The 21478-nt window shown below is 43.8% G+C and overlaps 1 protein-coding gene across 1 annotated transcript in view; it reads right to left on the bottom strand.

Moving 5' to 3' along the window:
• Positions 1-21478, bottom strand: part of KIF5A (kinesin family member 5A) — a 168501-nt gene that overhangs the window by 14867 nt on the left and 132156 nt on the right. The window contains exons 21-24 of the mRNA XM_040422214.1: positions 21270-21371; positions 20129-20189; positions 19963-20034; positions 18829-18933 (exon numbers count right to left, since the gene is read on the bottom strand). Of these exons, the coding sequence (XP_040278148.1) occupies positions 18829-18933; positions 19963-20034; positions 20129-20189; positions 21270-21371 (340 nt within the window). The remainder of the gene's footprint in view (positions 1-18828; positions 18934-19962; positions 20035-20128; positions 20190-21269; positions 21372-21478) is intronic.

The raw sequence follows: 21478 nt of genomic DNA, 5'->3' as shown, positions 1-21478 counted from the left end.
ACAGATACAATGCAAGTCACATGCGACAGCGACTTGCCTGTGATTCTTCTGTGTTTTTAGTGTACATCCAAATCACAGCTCTAAAATGGTCAACATAATAGTTGCAGACAAGCTGCACAAATTTTGTTTTTCCACCATCCATTTCACATTTTTAGCTCCAACCTAAACGAGCGGAACAGACTTCCTCCTTGACGCTCATCAATGCATACTTGTATATTAAAGGGGTTGGCTCATCTCGCTCTTTGGTGGCATATGGCTAGCTCTGGGACCTATTCCTTTCTCTAGAACAGGGCCCTCAGAAAGGAGGAGAGCGCACCGCGCATGCGCAGCGTTCTCTCCAATGACTTCTATGAGTGTTCCGAAAACAGCTGAGCGAGGTCATGTTTGGAACTTCCATAAAAGTGAATGGAGAGTCCCCCTCCATTCACCTCTATGGCGCTTGGCTATTTTCAGCACTCCCATTGAAGTGAATGGAGGGTCTCCACGCTTGCTCCGTGTGCCCTCGTTCACTTTGGGGGGGTCCCGTTCTAGAGATAGGTGAGGGTCACAGAGCGATCGGCACCTATCGGACAGTGGTAGTCTATGGGGTTATTCACATGGGCAGTTTTTGACAGCCAGTGAAAAAAAAACTTTAAAAAATAGAACATGTTCTACTTTTCTGTTTTCATGGACCAACATCCCCCATACAGGTGAAAGTGATAATCCTTATCAAAATTCCATGTGTTCTCAATGCTGCTTTTTTAACCTCTTAGTGACCAGCCTATACTGGCTAAGCGTTCATTTTTTCATCATCACCTTCTATAACTCAAGAGGTAATTTTTTAATGGTGCCATTTTGGGGTACACATAACTTTCTGATTAACTTTTATTAACTCTTTCTGGGAGGGAGATGGGGAAAAAAACAGCAATAAAGCTACTGAGTTTTTGCGTTAAAATCTTCCAGCAGGCTGTTCCAGCAGAGGAAAAGCCTGCCGTAGTTCATCGGATCCAGTATAGCCAGAAAGTGCTGGAGCACCGCCAGACCATGTTGACTGTAATGGGACCCGCTCTGTTTATGGCATTAGTGTCGGGATTTGGCTGGACAAAAACTGGTGCTTGCAGTATTTTTTTTCTGGCCGAATCCCAGCACTAATTTCGAAAACAGACTGGATCCCTCCGAAACCCAATAGGCTCTGGAGGGAAAGGCAGTATTCGGCTATGTCGCATACGATGAACTTCGGCAGGTTGTTCCTCTGCCGGAACTGCCTGCTGGAAGATTTTAACAATAGTGTGAAACTAGCCTTCTGGTGATGCGTTTTTAGGCCTGCAAGTTTGTGACTTTTTTTTTTGCACCAGTTTTGTGGTTTAGGCCATTCATTAATGATCCAAAGGGACTCAAAAGGTGTTCCAAAAGTGAGAAAAAATGCCACAAAAACAGCTGAAGTCATTTTTATACTTTCCTACTGGCTTTCAGCAAACACCAGTGACACCAACCTAATGGTATCTTACATATGTAGTCATAAAGATTATATATAGACTGTTATGAGTTGACTTTGCAGAATTATGGATTGCAGGAAGATGTGACTTTAGATGTAGTATGTGTATTTAACATGCACTGATTTTTATGTTGTGTATAGCATGGAGGCATAACAATAGGTTTTCAAGAAGCTGGTAAGTTTAGATGATGCCAGCCTGAGGGTCAAAATCTCTGTGATAGTTAAAGACGACAACCTGGTCAGAAATATAACTAATATAAAATCAGTAAAAGACACAAAAACAACCAATAATAAAATTACTTTACGGATGTAACATCCATGGCCGTCAACTACTGTAGTACAGTGCTGATATAGTCCTATAATTGATGGTTAGATGAGAATAAGATACATTGTAACATTGCATAGAGACATCAAAAAGTGTCTCTGCTGCCTTAAAGAGGACCTTTCACCTCTCCTGACATGCCTATTTTAATAGCTTCATGCATTCCAAACGTACTAACAATTCTTCGGTATCTATTCTTATGGCTCTATGTTGTGTCATTCCTTTATTATTTGCACTAAAAGTTATGAATTAATTGCTATTAGCCTTCAGTAAGGGTACGGAGGGGAGGTAACCAGTTGGGCGTGTGTACCTGCAAGGTCTCAATCAGTGCTGCCATTTTCAGACTGTGCAGGTACACACACACCGCCAACAGGTTACCACCCCCCTGTACCCTTACTGCAGACTGCTAGCAATTCATTCATAACTTCTAGTAGAAATAATAAAGGAATGGCACAACAAAGAGACATAAGAATAGATGCTCCAGAATTGTTAGTACATTGGGAATTCATGAAGATAATAAAACAGGCATGTCAGGAGTGGTGAATCTTTAATGACCTAGTAAACTATTCACAAAATGTAGATACTTATGCATGGCTACTGCTGTAATATAACCTCGCTGTACATGGTTCCATTGTAAAGTGCATGCTGTCTGCAAGATTCTGCTCATTCCCAACCAACGTGTGAGGAGAGGTTTATGCCTCATGGTAATGATAAGATAGCAACTCAAAGTTAAAAATATACCATATAAGAACTATAACTGATGTGCAACTGGGTTCCAAGCCCGTCTGAGTTTCCACTTTACTCCATGTTCCATGTGGTATCATTATACCACCGAAAAATCAAGAAAGAGTAATATGGTATGTTGTCTGAGGGGGAAATCTACTGTATATAATATTTTATTTAATGTTTATGTGTATCGTTAAAAGATATCGACAGTATCCACTATAGCAGTAAGATCCACAGCGCCCTCCCCTTTAACAGTGCCTCCACAGTACCCTGTCTCATTAAGGCTACTTTCACACCTGCGTTCGGGTGTCCGCTCGTGAGCTCCGTTTGAAGGGGCTCACAAGCGGCCCCAAACGCAACCGTCCAGCCCTAATGCATTCTCAGTGGACGCGGATCCGCTGAGAATGCATCAGTCTGCCAGCGTTCAGCCTCCGCTCCGCTCAGCGAGCGGACACCTGAACGCTGCTTGCAGTGTTCGGGGGTCCGCCTGGCCGTGCGGAGGCGAGCGGATCCGTCCAGACTTACAATGTAAGTCAATGGGGACGGATCCGTTTGAAGATGACACTATATGGCTCAATCTTCAAACGGATCTGTCCCCCATTGACTTTCAATGTAAAGCCTGGACTGATCCGTTCAGGCTACTTTCACACTTAGAAATTTTTCTAAGTTATAATGCAGACGGATCCGTTCTGAACGGATGTAAACGTCTGCATTATAGGAGCGGATCCGTCTGAGCAGACATCAGACGGATCCGCTCCGAACGCTAGTGTGAAAGTAGCCTAACAGTGATTTCCACAATAATCTGCCCCTTAACAATGACCTCCACAGAACTCCGTTCCCTTAAAATATGATCTCCACAACACCGCGCCCACTTAACAGTGACCTCTACAGCACCCCGCCCCTTAACACTGACCTCCATAGCGGACCGTCCCCTTAACTGTGACCGCCACCGTTCCCTGCCCCCTTAAAAGAGACCTCCACAGCGTCCGTCCCTTTAACAGTGACCTCCAGAGCATCCTGCCCCTTAACAGTGACCTCCACAGCATCGCACCCCCTTAACAGTGACCTCCACAGCAGCCTGCCCTTTTAACAGTTACCTCCACAACTGCCATCCCTTTATTAGTGACCTCCACAGTACACCATCTCCTTAAAGGGGTTGTCTCATCATAGACAATGGGGGCATATCGCTAAGATATGCTCCCATTGTGTTATAGGTGCGGGTCTCACCACTGGGACCCGTACCTATATCGGGAACGGAGCCCCGCAAGGTGGTGGCTGGAAGACTCCGGTCCGTCCACCACCAAGCTGGCTCCCCATAGAAGTGAATGGGAGCGCACCGCGCATGACCGGACATCGCTCCCATCACTTCGATGGGCTTGACGGAAATAGCCAAGCCAGTGCTCGGCTATTTTCGCTGGCCCCATAGAAAATTAATGGAGGGCGGCTGCGCATGCGCAGTGTGCCCTCTTTCACTTTCAGGGCTCTGTTCTCTATATAGGTGCGGGTCCCAGCGGTGGGATTTACACCTATAAGACAATGGGGGCATATCTTAGCGATATGCCGCCATTGTCTATGATGAGAGAACCCCTTTAACAGTGATTTCCACAAGACTCCATCCCCTTAACAGTGACCTCTACAGCAATCTGCCCCTTGACACTGACCTCCATAGCGGACCCTCCCCTTAACTGTGACCTCCATAGCAGCCTGCCCCTAGGGTGGACAGAGGTCCGGTTTTAAGCCAGACAGTCTGGCTTTCAGACTCCCTTTCCCCCGTCCGGCGCAGAACCTGGACGGACACAGGGATGTCCTTTTGAACAGCTCACTCTCATACAGCAGCACTGTGCTGTCTGCGCGTGAGCTGCAGGGAGAAAGTCACCCTCCCTCCCACCCCTGTAGCTGACAGAAGCTGATTTTTACCTTAATTTTTTCAATCCCCGTCAACTGCGGTGTGGGAGGGGGCGTGGCTTTGCTGGACCTGGGAGCGAAGTTTTTAAATCCATCTTTTGAGGGTGGCCTGAATGGCCACCCTACCTGCCCCCTTAAGGGTCTATTCACAAGTCTGCAACTGTTTTGCGGTCCGCAAATTGAGAATCCGCAAAACATAGACACCGGCCATGTGCGGACAGCACATGGCCAGCACTATAATAGAAATGCCTTTTCTTGTCTGTGTCTACGGAAAAGAATAGGACATGTTATTTTTTTTGCGGGGCCACGGAACGGAAATGCGGATGTGGACAGCACACAGTGTGCTGTCCGCATCTTTTGTGACCCCATTGAAAATGAACGGGTCCGCACAGGGTTCCACAAAATTGCGGAATGGGTGCGTACCCATTTTGTGGACGTGTGAATGGACCCTAACTGTGACCTCCACAGCCCTCCGCTCCCTTAACATTGTCATCCACAGCACCCTGTCCCTTTAAAGCTGACCAACAGTAGTGAAGAAAAATGGCTGGGTTGTTATGGAAACCTGGTGTAAAACTGTGTATATGTGGAGACTAATGGCCTGCGAGCGTCTATTGGCTGATAAGGGTCGTGTGACCAGGCTTCTATTGACAAATGCATTTTTTGGGAAAATCTCAGGAACGGTACATGCTAGAGAGCTGAGACCCGGTCTAAAACCTTCCCAGACACCTGATGTACCTGCAATGGTGCGGATTCCTTTAGCGGACATACATACAAACATACACTCAGCTTTATATATTAGATATATTAAATATATTGTGACACAGAGAGAGGTTTGGTCTGGGAAAACAGGTACTGTATTTTCCTCCCAGCATGTGCTGCTGGGCTTATTTACAGCCAGGTGAGGTCAAATACCGGACCGGATTTTAAATGCCGGTCCGGGTTTTGGCAGCACCTGGCCGTCCTTAAATAGGCAGCTGGGCTCAGAAGCGAGGTCTCTGTGTTGGGATCTGGGAGCCTTGTGTCTGGATGCAGGCTTGCTACCTGTGTGGCGTGAAAATTGGTTGGTGCTGCTATCAGCAAGGTCTCTTTGAGGCAGAATTGCCGCATGGTGTGAATTACCATTAACACCGCAATGCGACTTTTTGTTTTGTCACTTGTCTAAAGTGTGAATAAAACACTGAACTGTTTGATCCAAAGAACTTGTTGTTGCCTCTATACTGTGTCTGCTAATCCTGTCTACCAGAGCAAGTCCCCACAATATATTTTAAAAAATTTATGTACCTGTCTATTGCCCTGCCGTTTCAGTGCCGCCACTGCAATCAACCCTGACAGTCTCTGTTTTATTTGCTGCCCATACACAGATATACACGTGACCACTGCAGCTATTCCCTGGCCTTAGCAGTCTCATGCTGTATACCAATAAAACCAGGGATTGGCTGTAGTGGTCGTATGCGTACAAGAGCACATCACCACTACAGCCAAGTAGACAGAGACTAGCAAGAAGACCACAATGCCGTCACTGGTCCCATGGGGGAATAAACAGGTCAAAAATGCTTATAATTATCAAATTTTTACCCCTTAGACAATTTTTTTCCACAAATGGGACAACCCCTTTGTTTGGCGTTATTAGCAAAATGGCACAGAGTTTTTTGTACCATTTGGCCTAATAGTATAGCGGACATATTCACATAACATGCTACCCTTGAATTTTTGCTTAGGGATTTTTTAGGTGTTGAAGAGTGATGACCTGTCCTAAGGACCTATCCTACAGATAGGTCATCAAGATTTGATTGGACCCCCACTGATCAGATATTGATGACCTATCCTGAAGATGGGTATTCAATATTCTACTCCCAGAAAACCCCTTTAATTGCATGGCAAAACTTTTACATGTTCACATTATATAAAATGTACATTACCCCAGTAGCTAATTTTTTTATGATCTTCACTAATACACAGGATCCACGTAGTTTTGTACATGTGTCTGTGTGTTGCGGTATGGCTCCTCTGCAGGCCTCCGATGCGATGGAGAATGTTCTGTTTTTTTTTGTAATGGTTTCATATAAAGTTTATTAGTAAAGTTGTAGGCACACAGAGGTACAGTAGAGGCTCATGGTAGTCTATGGGTGCCGTATTAGGGATAAGCGTGAGCTCTTATGTGCAGTATAAAATATATTTCATATGCAGTTTCTTCTATACAGTATTTGAAAGATTTTGCAGCTTCTTTGGTTCATGCTGGACACCAAGTAGGACATGAACCATTCCGAATTTTTAACCAAGGCTTCAATACGGCAGCATTGTTGTACTGTGTATGGTGCGTTAAGCTATGTTCACACAGGCTATGGATTATGTAAAGGGTGTGGCAAAGCCATCAGAAACCAGGATATGGTTCCTGCAATGTAACTTATTTTCACCATATTACATAATAGGTAGAATCTGCTGACAAATATATTATACTCATGGTTCTCTACAAAAGGGAACTTGTACCACTTCTTGTGTGCATTGCCATATGCATGAGCTCTGAAGAGATGCAAACAAGGAAAATCTATTATTCATTTATAATCCAAAACCGGAGGGTGGAGGGTGTGGAATGGCATGCTGAGCCCTGCAAGCCCCATTTACTAACACCACATGTGATGATTCATGTCAGAGCTGCTCCTCTAACTCCATGTCAGCTGAATACATCAAGATTTAATCATTCCATTAGAGACAGGGAAAATGGATGAATGGTTGTAAGCATAAAATCTGGGATTATAGAGGCCAGCGGACCTGGAATTAGGCAAACATCTCTTTTAATATCTTTCAGTACCTTGGAAACCCAGTCATCCAGCTAAATGGAAGGCAGCAGGGAGGGAATGGGGGATACAAATGGGAGTCATTGAAAAAAGAATGCTTATTCCTATATAGAGTGAGCGTGCAAACTGAAAAAAGCAGAATGTGGAACAAATAGAAATAATGGATGCGGGGTGATAATGCATTTATAATGAAGACAGATACCGTTGCAGAGAATTCTGACTAAATATAGCAATATCATTTCAATTCCTAATTGAGTTTATATGGAGCTGGCACCTGGAACAAGTCCAGGAAGTCTATTAAGAAAAAAAGAAAAGATGTTGCAGGCTTTTATCCCGACTCTACAGAATATTATGTTTAGGCCTCATGCACATGGCCATGTCCGTATTTTGATAAAAATAGAATGGGCACTCATATATCCGGTACACAAAGTAGGCAAAGCGACTCGGGTGATGTGATGATAATATATTAATTTATTATAGCAATATGTATGTGCCAATGAATATCAATAATATTATACCATACACTATTGATATTATAACCTGAACAGAGCAATATCCCCAATATAACCTAAATGAATAAAACTGACATAAAATACACGATATATAATAAAAAATGCACAATATGTATAACAATCCACTGTTGTAGCTAATAGAAATCCGGTGCAAATAGTTGGGCTAAATAGATTATTGCTGTTATCTAAAACAGTGGCTGGCAGCACATATATCTCCAGAGATAAATAAAGTGAATAATAATTAAATAGTGTATCCTGTGAGCCACTGAGGAAGAAGGCAGATAGCCTTCGAAACGCGTCTGGTGAGGAGCAATTGGACCTGACAGGAGACCGGCTACAGTGTTCTACTATTGACTGAATTGAGAAAGCGCTTTCCAAAAAAGGACATCTGAACTGCGGCTAACCGAACTGTGGATCCCTTTGGATATAATCCAGCGAGTGAGACCTTCTATCATCAGAACTGACCCAGATAGGGTCACAGCCTGAGATAGACAGCGCTCCCGTTCACAGTCGGGTATACACAGCATTACCAGCGGATAACAAGACAGACTCTGATCGTGCTACCTAAAGGCGAGTCCTCCTGAACCCATACCACGTGGGACGCCACGGTGGGAGCAGGACTGCATGTGAGTAAAACCGACTCGGCACTGCTATATCTGAACCGGAGTAATATTGCTGGCTACAATTGAACCGGCGCAACACTGTCAGATACATCTGCACTGTCTTTGTAATATTGCCGGAGAAAATTGTATTGCTGCTTAATTACCTTGCAACATTGCTGGATACATTTATATTGCCGCGCTTGTTGTGGCTGACTACGTTCAAGCCTGTTTAGGCTGATATCTGCTGGAATCAAGTCTACCTCTAGGAATTGTGTGGATCCAGTTGATATTCAGACCACATTTCCTAATATTAAAGAAAGACTATATCAGTAGGACGCAGCAAATTATTGTTGATTCTCTAGAGACCCTTTCACATTATTTATATATTTATATATCTATATTTATATTTTGCACTGATTGTACACCATTTTTTCTATATTCACTATCTTTATATATTGTATATAGAGGTATAATATACACCAAATTGTTTTATATCACAGGATACACTATTTAATTATTATTCACTTTATTTATCTCTGGAGATATATGTGCTGCCAGCCACTGTTTTAGATAACAGCAATAATCTATTTAGCCCAACTATTTGCACCGGATTTCTATTAGCTACAACAGTGGATTGTTATACATATTGTGCATTTTTTATTATATATCGTGTATTTTATGTCAGTTTTATTCATTTAGGTTATATTGGGGATATTGCTCTGTTCAGGTTATAATATCAATAGTGTATGGTATAATATTATTGATATTCATTGGCACATACATATTGCTATAATAAATTAATATATTATCATCACATCACCCGAGTCGCTTTGCCTACTTTGTGTACCGGATATATGAGTGCCCATTCTATTTTTATTACTATTGTTTTTTGATGATTGGGTACAACATCTGTTTGGTGCACCTTGCCATCACAAATCAGAGGTGAGCCGTCCTTTATCTTTGTTTCCTACATGTCCGTATTTTGGTCTGCAAAATACAGATACCTTCAATGTGCACTTTGCATTTTTTTCACTCACATCAATAGAAATGGCTATTCTTTTCCACAATGAGTACCAAAATAGGACATGTTCTATCATTTGTCGAAAAATATGGATGTGTGCATGGCTCTAAAGAATTGGATGGGTCATTGTGCTATCCAGAAAAAATGCATATAGCATACAGATGAAAAATACGGTCATATGCACGAGGTCTAACAAAGGTCCTAAAAGTCATTGACTGGACCTCTCAATATAATGATGACATCTGCTCTCTGTCTAGGTCTCGAAGCACTGACAACACATACTGTAATACCTGTTCTATGGCAAACACTATCTGAAAACCGGATATGCAAAGAAGCGTGTGTAATACTGTAAATAGAATTACGATAAAGCATGTGTACATATCTCAGAGAGCCAAGGAGCCTTGAAGAAATTTTCCAGTCAATTAACTGAACAGTGTAAATATGGTGTTCAGGGGTGGATTGGGAACTTAAATCAGCCCTGGAAAAAAAAAACAACTAACATGGCCCCATGTTGTAGGAGTGTCTAAATTGATAGGAGGCGGGGAAACATAAGTAGAAGGGGTCAGCAATACAATAACGCAAAATACCATAAACCCCAGTGCAGCACAATATATTGCCCCAAAAGCTGTCCTCTGTGGTGGCCATCCAAAGCTGCCATTTTCTGCTCCCCTCCTCCAGTTGCCTCTGATTAAGATATGGAGCAGGGGGCTCAGCAAGGGGGGCTCAGAAGGCGAGATGTGGCTACACCAGTGTAATTCAGGAGGACATGTGCGGTCACTGGCTGGGTACATGAGTACTTGATTCTCACAGCATTAATTAACACTTAGAGGTCATTATGTACCTGGCCAGTGGCAGAGAGGGAGGCTTGGGTGGTCCCCTGGGCCTCGGCCCACTGGGAAATTTCCCTGTCAGGTCTATTGCCAATCCGCCCCTGATGGTGTCTGTCCTGTAATGATTTTCATGTGCAACATAGCAGATCCTTTTGGACTGTCTATGTGCCCTCCAGCTAGCAGATACCTTTGGAAGCAGATAAGCAAACTACCTACCCAAAGTGGGCCAAGAAATATCTCAAGACTGATTTTTCTAAGGTTTTATGGACTGATGAAATGAGAGTGAGTCTTGATGGGCCAGATGGATGGGCCCGTGGCTGGATTGGTAAAGGGCAGAGAGCTCCAGTCCGACTCAGACGCCAGCAAGGTGGAGGTGGAGTACTGGTTTGGGCTGGTATCATCAAAGATGAGCTTGTGGGGCCTTTTCGGGTTGAGGATGGAGTCAAGCTCAACTCCCAGTCCTACTGCCAGTTTCTGGAAGACACCTTCTTCAAGCAGTGGTACAGGAAGAAGTCTGCATCCTTCAAGAAAAACATGATTTTCATGCAGGACAATGCTCCATCACACGCGTCCAAGTACTCCACAGCATGGCTGGCAAGAAAGGGTATAAAAGAAGAAAATCTAATGACATGGCCTCCTTGTTCACCTGATCTGAACCCCATTGAGAACCTGTGGTCCATCATCAAATGTGAGATTTACAAGGAGGGAAAACAGTACACCTCTCTGAACAGTGTCTGGGAGGCTGTGGTTGCTGCTGCACGCAATGTTGATGGTGAACAGATCAAAACACTGACAGAATCCATGGATGGCAGGCTTTTGAGTGTCCTTCCAAAGAAAGGTGGCTATATTGGTCACTGATTTGTTTTTGTTTTGTTTTTGAATGTCAGAAATGTATATTTGTGAATGTTGAGATGTTATATTGGTTTCACTGGTAAAAATAAATAATTGAAATGGGTATATATTTGTTTTTTGTTAAGTTGCCTAATAATTATGCACAGTAATAGTCACCTGCACACACAGATATCCCCCTAAAATAGCTAAAACTAAAAACAAACTAAAAACTACTTCCAAAAATATTCAGCTTTGATATTAATGAGTTTTTTGGGTTCATTGAGAACATGGTTGTTGTTCAATAATAAAATTAATCCTCAAAAATACAACTTGCCTAATAATTCTGCACTCCCTGTAGACTACCTCAAAAGGCGCAAGCTGAAGGTTTTACTATGGTCCTCACAGTCCCCTGATCTGAACATCATTGAAAATCTGTGGATAAACCACAAAAGAGCAGTGCATGCAAGCGGCCCAGGAATCTCACAGAACTGAAAGACTTTTGCAAAGAAGAATGGATGTAAATCCCTCAAACAAGAATTGAAGGACTCTTGGCTGGCTACAAAAAGCGTTTACAAGCTGTAATACTAGCCAAAGGGGTTGCTACTAGGTACTAACCATGCAGGGTGCCTAAAATTTGCTTCCAGACCTTTTTTGTTATTTTAAAAATGTAAAATATGAAAATAAAAAAATGTTTTTGCTTAAAATACAAAGGGAATGTGTCATCTTTAACCTTATGCCTTTTGGAGATCATTTCATCTTTAACTTGCTTAAAGGGGTTTTCCCAACTCAAACAGTGGGGTAAATCGCTAGGATATGCCCCCATTGTCTGATAGGTGTGGCTCGCTATTTTCGTCGGCCCCATAGAAATTAATGGGAGCGGTGGCCGCGAAAGCGCTCCCATTCATTACCATGGGGTGAGCGCTTGGTGGTGGCTACACCCTGTAAAACCCGGGGTCCTCCGGCCACCACCTTCCCCGCTCAGTTCTCAGTGTAAGTGGGGGTCCCAGAGGTGACCCTAGTGATATGCCCCCATTGTCTCAGATGGGAATACCCCTTTAACTGATCACAGTAACAGTAATTGTCATAAGGGGTGCCCAAACTTTGCATGCCAGTGTATATATTCATCACTAACTAAAGAAGTTTCCAGGCTTAGAAAATATAGATCTACTTTTTTCTGTGTCTGGCAGACACCACCCATGTGGCGCTGATTCTGGAAAATATCAGATCTGTTTTACTTTGGCCAACCCCTTTAAACACAGTTTTTAAAGTATGCTTCCAAAAGTTTGGATGCTTGATTTAAGTTTATATATTAAAATCAGAACCAAATAAGTACACAAAGCTACAAAACACCAAAATGATAATAACTAGAGAAATACGGCTGAATAAATCCCACCACAGAACACCACACATACAAATAAAATCTTAAAGGTGGAACAAACCCTTTAAACACGTCACACTGCATACAGGCCGGCACTATGTATCGTTGCTATATAAGTATAGCGGAATCCATAATGTAATTCAATGCCGGCATGCCAAATGGAATGCCTTTAGAGGCGTTCCGTTTTGTATGCCGTCATAATACAAGTGTATGACCAGCATAACGGAACACTCTGGGCTGGCCATAAACTTGTATTATGCGGCATGCTGGCATTGAATTACGTGATGGATTCCGTGAGAACGGAATTCATTATGTAATTCACTTAAACCCCGAACCTGCCAAAAGGCAGGTTCGCTCAACTCTACCAGTGAGCAGTTAGGACAGCAGGCACATAGCAGTGCCACATGAACGTAGAGTATCCCTGATTAGAGGCAAGTGGCTGACCGACAGGGATCTCCTCCTTAGAGGAGTATTCAGGCAATTTCATGTCATCCCCTTTCCACAGGATAGAGGATAACTATTAGATCAGTGAAGGCAACTTGGACCCCTACTGATCACGAGAATGAGGGCCCTGTACCCCTTAAGGGCTCTCTGAAATGAACAGACCAGCAAGTCAAGTATGTGCACTGCTGATCCATTCATCAATAAGGGACCTGAAGTAAATAGCCAAGCACTGCACTCGGCAGTCCCGCAGAGATGAATGAAGCAGCAGTGTGCATGCATGACCGTCTGCTCCATTAATTTCGAGGGCCCTGTGGGGTAACGGTACTCTGTTCTCAAGATCGGTGCAGGACCTTCCACCGATCTAATAGTTATCCCCTATTCTGTGAACAGGGGATAACTTGAAATTACCAGAATACCCCTTTAGGGCTCATGCACATGGCCATTGTTTTTGTCCGCATGATTCAAATTCTTTACGAATCGGATGCGGATCCATTCACTTCAATGGGGCCACAAAATTGTGGACAGCACAACGTGTGCTGTCAGCATCCGTATGTCCAATTCCTGTCCATTTTACGGACAAAGACAGGATAGTTCTATAGAAGACAGGACGTTCTGTTCTCCAAAATGTGGAACGCACGCGGCCGATATCTGTGTTTTGTGGACTGCAAAAAAGGCTACGGCCATGAGCATAAGTCCTTAAGGAGCAGATACCCTTTAAAGGGGTTGTCCGAGTTATTTCCAAATTTGCCCAATGCCATGAAATATTATAACATAACTATACTCACCTGTTTCTCCAGCAACGTTCTCAGTGTAACAGCTCCAGTCCTCTTCCTGGTTGTATAGAAGAAGGCAGCGATGACGCAGAGGTATATGGCATACCGATACAGCTAATCACTATCCTCAGCAATCTCATGCCATATACCATTGAGGACTGTGATTGGATTCTGTGGTAATGTCTCAAGAATTTTTTAGTTTATAACATTTACTGGCATGAAGGAAATTTGAAACTAACCCCTTTAAGTGCCGCCCGCATGAACTGTGCCCGCTCTCTTAACTGATCATCAGCATCCTATACATGCCTGCACTTAAAGCGCCACTGTCTCATAAAAGTGGGAGTGGACCTTTCTGGGCATGTTGAGCTGGGAACAGTAAGTGAAGAACAGCAGGGACCAAAGCGGCGTTAAAACAGCAGTGGCCCGCTAAATATTGCACCAGTAGACCATACATTTGTCCCAAGTGTAAAACGGAGCCAGACACTTTGCATCATGTGATATGGCAGTGTCCGTACATAATTAGGGATATTGGGCTCATTTTTTAATGACCTTATGGGGCTTCCTGTCCCCATGACTCCTGGAACTGGAGTTGACTTTTAGGTTGACTGCAGTTGCTCTCATCTCACGCCCAATTGATGCAGGAGATGTTTTTTTCCTGTCAGAAAACTGATTTCTCATCATTGGATGAACGATGATATACCAAATTACGTTCAGTGGTTTCACAACGTGAACAGCTCCCTCCCCTATCAACAACTTGTGTATCTGCATCAGGAAATATCTGCTCGATTCTCTGCCACTTGGTCCCCATGGAATAATTCTCCTGGTAGTATGGTTATTTAGTGTGCCTTTTATGTCAATGACTTTTCATATACTCCTGATGAGCGTCGGCTGGTTTTAAGTCGAAACTGACATGTGTTTGCAGGGTTTATTTGATGTTTGCGTCCATTGCTTTGGGTGTAGCTAACTACACCTTTATTGATCCCGGCTGGATGATAGGGGTCGAGACCACAATCTTGGTTTCTCTCTTTTTTTTGTTCTAGTTGATTATTTGAGATGGGTCATATCGTATTTTGTACTTCAGAAATAACTGGAATTGCTATTACCCATGATGTTTCGTGTGTGGGATAGGAAGAGCTCTATACATCCTTTTCTTGTGATAACCTTAAAGGGGTTGGTCACTTTCTGGTTACTGTTGATCAATGTGTTTGTAAAATGACTATATGGCACTTACTAATATAGTCTTTGCTGATATTCTGTACCATTTTCTATATTTCATGAGGTATGCCCCCTGTTGGCCAAGTCTGTGCTATCCGCATAGAGGTCCCGTCCATAAAACGGCTGTGACCAGAAAATCACTCAGTCTACGCCATTCAAATACACAGCAGGTGCACTTTGCTTGAATGGATAAGGTGTGAAGCATCTAATCACATGACTCTCCATCAGCAGCCATCTTATGGACAGGACCTCTGTGTGGACAGCAAAGAAGATCTGCCCAACAAATTAATATGGCTCATTAAATATAGCAAACTACACAAATATCAATAAAGGCTATATCAGTAAGTGAAGAAAAAGATGAAGAGCAGCACTGCTAGAAAAATAAGATAGGTGTGCCTATGGATGTGATCAGGTAACCTCCAGAGAAATAATAAAAAGAATTTCATGGCACTCAGTAGTAGTGCCTTTTATTCACCAGTGCGACGTTTCAGTCCACTTAATGGGAGGTTTGCTCAGGCCCGGTACAAGGATTTTTGCCGCCCTAGGCAAGATAAAAATTGCCCCCCCCCCCCCCCTCTTATCAGATGATCTGCCCATATCATGAGATCACATATGTTCCACCCCTTTCTCAGCATTTAAATTAAAAGAACTGCTATGTTTCCCTTAGGGTTAATCAAGCTTCTTGTAGCTGCCTCCCTGACAGCCGCTAGAGGTGCTTCCGCGATTCTCACTGTGAAAATTGCAGTGGGAAGAAGCGAAACATAGTTTTGAATGCATGCGCATCTGAGAGGAGGATCGGGGAGAAGAGTTCCCAGTGCCGGCGCTGGAGAAAGGTAAGCGGTTGAAGGGGTTTTAACCCCTTCAGCCCAATGGGAGGGGGACACGAGGGTGCCCCACTCCTAACAACTATATAGTGCCAGGAAAATGAGTTTGTTTTCCTGGCACTATAGTGCTCCTTTACCACCAGAACTGCACAGTGTCTTTTCTCTGCAGGAACAGGCTATAGACACCAGTACCACTACATTAAACTGTACTGAATCTGGGACTATAGTGTCCTTTTAATGTGAGGTAAATTAGTTTCCAATGTAGTATTAATAACTAAACAATTAAATAATAAACATATTGCATTGTCTACTTACCACCAGGACAATAAGATGATCTGGTCTCTGGCTGCAGTCTGGCTCTTGGTCTGGCTCTGGGGACTCCCTTGTCACTCTCTTCTCCCCCCCCCCCCTCCCTTGTCACTCTCTTCTCCCCCCCTCCCTTGTCACTCTCTTCTCCCCCCTCCCTCCCTTGTCACTCTCTTCTCCCCCCTCCCTTGTCACTCTCTTCTCCCCATCCTCCCTTGTCACACTCTTCTGCCCCCCCTCCCTTGTCACACTCTTCTCCCCCCTCCCTCCCTTGTCACTCTCTTCTCCCCCCTCCCTCCCTTGTCACTCTCTTCTCCCCCCTCCCTCCCTTGTCACTCTCATTCCCCCCCCCACTCCCTTGTCACTCTCATTCCCCCCCCCCACTCCCTTGTCACTCTCATTCCCCCCCCACTCCCTTGTCACTCTCATTCCCCCCCACTCCCTTGTCACTCTCATTCCCCCCCCACTCCCTTGTCACTCTCATTCCCCCCCCACTCCCTTGTCACTCTCATCATTTCCTCCCCCCCACTCCCTTGTCACTCTCATCATTTCCCCCGCCACTCCCTTGTCACTCTCATCATTTCCTCCCCCCCTCCCTTGTCACTCTCATTTTCCCCCCCACTCCCTTGTCACTCTCATTTCCCCCCCACTCCCTTGTCACTCTCATTCCCCCCCACTCCCTTGTCACTCTTATCATTCTCCCCCCCCCACTGCCTTGTCACTCTCATTCCCCCACACTCCCTTGTCACTCTCATCATTTCCTCCCCCCCTCCCTTGTCACTCTCACCCCCCCCCCACTCCCTTGTCACTCTCATCATTCCCCCCCCCCACTCCCTTGTCACTCTCATCATTTTCTCCCCCCACTCCCTTGTCACTCTCATTCCCCCCCCACTCCCTTGTCACTCTCATTCCCCCCCCCACTCCCTTGTCACCCTCATCCCCTCCACTCCCTTGTCACTCTCATCCCCCCCACTCCCTTGTCACTCTCATTTCCCCCCCCCACTCCCTTGTCACTCTCATCCCCCCCCCCCCACTCCCTTGTCACTCTCATTTCCCCCCCCCACTCCCTTGTCACTCTCATTCCCCCCCCACTCCCTTGTCACTCTCATTCCCCCCCACTTCCTTGTCACTCTCATTCCCCCACACTCCCTTGTCACTCTCATCATTTCCTCCCCCCCACCCTTGTCACTCTCACCCCCCACTCCCTTGTCACTCTCATTATTTCCTCTTCCCCACCCCTTGTCACTCTCATTCCATTCCCCCCCACACCTCTAGTGTAGCGTGGCCGAGCTCTGTTCGGTCCGCGGTACAGGAGCATTTGTTTCCTGTACCCGGCTGGACTGAAAGGAAGTGCACACTAAGTGAGCACTTCCTGTCAGTCCGGCCGGGTACAGGAAACAAAAGCTCCTGTACCATGGACCGAACAGAGCTTGGCCACGCTACATTAGAGGCGCTTCCCTCCTGTCAGTCCCTCTCTCTGGGCAGTGCAGCAGCCGCCCGGTGCGGGGGAGGGCCCGCCGCAGCCGTACTTTAAAAAAAACAACTTGCGGCAACGCTTTTTTTTAAACCGCACGGGGCCCGCGCCCCCTGCTAAATTGCGCCCTGGGAAGGGGGTCATGTAGCATATCAAATAAGACCAGGATTTTCTCAGAAATCGATTGTCACAATCAGATTTGCAATATCTCTTTTTCAAAAGTTATGAACGCAGAAAATTCAAAACTTCAAAGTTCAAATTTCTGTGTTCAGAGATATTGCAAATCTGATTGTGGCAATCGATTTCTGAGAAAATGCTGGTCTTCCTTGAGATGACATGACCCCTTTCCCATTAGAAAAATTTGCCCTTGATCCAATATGGCAGTTGGTCACCAGGAGCCAGAAAGTGGCCAACCCCTTTAATGCCTTTATTATTGCTGTTAAAGTCAGTCATACAATTATTCTTATATTTTACTTCTGTCTTCTACTTCTGTCTGTACATTCTCATGCGGATTGTCACAATAAAGTATTTTCGTGTATTAAAAACAGCAGTGGCCAGGGATCAGTGGCGGTCACTTTATATAAAAGAATGAATACCACCGCCCTGGACAACCCCGTTAACGCTTGACTCCTTACGTCTAGCCATCTAATTAATAACTGACTGGTCCACCTTGAAGTCACATGGTTTGGGGGTCACTAAACCACCAGCTAGCTATGCACCTGGGGTTTAATGTTCCAAACCTGTCCACAGCAATCCCATCCATCCCCATGAAGAATAGTAAATGAACATCAAACTTTAAGGTGCACCTCGCTTTACTGTGTTCAATGCAGGCATAATGAAGCAAGGTGCACCCTCATCAGCGAGGATGAGCTTGATGCTGCTAGAGAAGAGTCCTGGACTCTTCTCCTGGTAAGTTTGGTTTACATTTACTACTTTTTACAGGAACAGATGGGTTTGCAATCTTGACCCCATACCATCCCATGGACTTAACTGTACGTCCATTTGCAGGAACACTTCACAGTCAACAGGTTAAATGCCCTAAACAGACATCAGCAAGGCTTTGTTCCATGATGGGTCATATAGTGGGTGTATTCAATGGTGTATGGAGACTTCATTTTGTGACAAAGAAAAAACTAAATGATCTCAGAATACAAACATGCGCTGAGAAGCAGTGCTCTACCTCGGCAGGCCAAGCATTAGCACCAATGTCACGTCTTCATGCCGCACAATGAAGCAGATGCAGGCAGCACATACATGTCATACCTCAATACAGTTTACACACATAATGATATGAAGTGTTGGGTTTGTGAACAACAAATATACTTTTTTTTTTCTTCAATTTCCAGCTTCGCTTTGTTTTCAGCTCACTTACGTACACAATAGCTGAAACACCTACCTGTTTGTGAACCTTTGTAAGTTGCTCCAGGTTGTTCTCAAGAAAGGAAATCTTCTGTTTCTGGGAATGAATCCCCCCACTATCCTCGGGTTCCATTTCAGCACTCTACACAGACAGATTGGTAGCATAATAGAAGATACAGTACATGAGGAAAGAATACTAGTGTACCGAAATAGATGTCCTTATTTGCACCATGTGATGTGGCTTACACAAAGAAGGGATTCTAGAATCTGAATTGTTTTCTCTTCTGTCTACTTAGTCTAACAGGAGATGCATGTGTGGCATAATCTCCATTAATATCTATCAGCAGAAGAACATTCAACACAATCATAGAAGTGCTTTCCTATACCATCACTTTATGATCAATGTGAGTCTGCTGGTGCAGGACATAGACCTGGGGGGATCTGCAATTGTTTTATCTGTATTGTAATGTCATATTATTTTTCTGTATATTCCAGCGAATGAGGTATGGTTGGCAGGAACAGGGCTAACCACCTAATATCTCCCCTGTTGGGAGGAGTCAGTTGTTCCTACTTCCTGCCAAGAGGCGGAGTTCCAGTGATACAGCAAGGAGAAAGGAAGCCCATGCCAGAGCTCCTACTTTTAGGGAACTTAATGAGAACTCCTGTGAGACTACCATTCCAGTAAAATTGCTGGAATCAAGAATGCTGGTTCCAAAGAAGCTTCAGTGTGCCTAAACATCAGAGTGATCAGCAAAATCACAGCTTTTCACTGCTGCAGGTGAGGGACAACATCTCAGGCACCCATCACTAAGATCTCTTCCAGGCTAGTCAAACGCCAGGCCTGTACCATATTGTGGAAAGCTATATCCAGAAGTGCCTGCAAGTGCCATACAATAAGTTATATTTTGCACTAAGTAAAGACTGTCATCACACCTCATCAGGGCCACTACCACTCTTATCCTCTGAACTGGTTCCTCAGGAGCTCGCTGTGCTGGCGGCCACCTGTCTGTGCAGGGAATTGCAGAAGTTTGCTAGAGATATGGCCCTAATGGAACAACCTATTTAAAGCAGCAGGAGACTAAACATTTTTGTACTGAAAATGCCCATTGTGAATTAATTTTTTTTATTTTTATAAAGCCCCTTAGCTACAGTAAATAAGTAATCTACTTACTTTCTTGACTCGAGATGTGACGTCTTGAACAAAAAGCTTCCGAAGATTATGGAGGGTCTGGAGTTCACGGGCCTTATAAAATTGTTACAGATAACAGTTCAGTAAAATATGTTAATGAGATTTGCAAGGACAGTGAAATTTGCTAGCCTATAGGAGGTCTACTTACAACAGTCTCCTCAAGCCCTTTGAGGTCCTGTTTGGACTGTTCGTGCTTCTCGTACAGAAATCTGATTTTAAAAAATTAAAGCGAGTTAATAACCTGCACACAACTCAAATAAAATAAGTAAACACATACTGTTAATATTTCAGTATTGCAGGTATATGCACTATAACATTTGATCGTTAAAGGGATATTCCATAATTTTAATACTGAATGCCTATTCTCTGAATAGGCAATCAATATCTGATTGGCCACCCAGGACCCCAACCAATCAGCTGTTCCCGACAGAGCTCCGTCTTTTCACTTCAATAGGAGCAGTTCCCGCGTAAGAGCTACTCAGGAATAGCTGATCTGCAGGGGTGTTGGGTATCAGACCTCTGCCAATCAGATATCTATGATCCATCCTGATGATAGGCCATCAATATTAACATTTTGGAATACCCCGATAAGATTTCCTTTACACAATTTTTGTTGGCGTTTTGTTTTGTTTTTTGCCGAAAAAAGCTATTGATTTTATTAATGTTACATGTGTTTTTGTGGTGATATTTAGGTGTATTTTGGCATTTTTCTACATATAGTGGGGGAGATTTATCAAAAGTAGTGCAAAGGAAAACTGACTTAGTTGCCCACAGCAGCCAATTGGATTGATCCTTTCATTTTCTAAAGGAGCTTAGAGAAATAAAAGTTGGAATCTGATTGGTTGTTTTGGGCAACTAAGTCAGTTTTTCATTGCACCCATTTTGATAAATGTCCCCCGTGTGTATTAGTGGAATTTTTTGCAAGCTATATATTTTTTAAGAGGAAAATATGTACTCCCCCATGACACCTATAGATCTCTATAAAAAAAATAAAAATTTAAACACCACAAAAAACAAAACGCATATTGAGACATTTGCTTTTTGAAGCAGGGGCAAAGACCAAAGGATGTATATGAGAAAAAAAAACTAACAAACTGAAAATTACCGTAGCCAAAAATCTGCTGTAATTTTCAAAAGAATGCCATGGACCATGAAACACAATGGAAGTAAAGAAAAAAAATCATGTTTGGACTGCATCTCATAAAAAAACTGTGAAAAAGCCAGTAAAATAAGCCAAAACCTATGTGTGAAAACCACATGTAGCAGTTATGCCTTCCATGGACACTCACGTCAGCTCCTGCAGTTTGTGGCTCTTCTCGTGTTCCTCACTCTTCAGCTTCTCATAATCGGCTCTCAGCTTCTCAAGCTCCAGCTGCAGCTTCTGGTTCAGACTTCAAGAAAGGGAGAAAGGATAAATGCTGATCAGACATTAAGCCATGTTCTGCCAGAAACATAATGGATATTCCTCATATTTGTGCTGAACATAATTCAGGAAACT

The sequence above is a fragment of the Bufo bufo genome, chromosome 3 (genome assembly GCF_905171765.1).
Source record: "Bufo bufo chromosome 3, aBufBuf1.1, whole genome shotgun sequence".
Taxonomy (NCBI): Eukaryota; Metazoa; Chordata; class Amphibia; order Anura; family Bufonidae; genus Bufo; species Bufo bufo.
The sequence above is the reverse complement of the archived record's forward strand: the minus strand, read 5'-3'. Positions and strand labels throughout refer to the sequence as shown.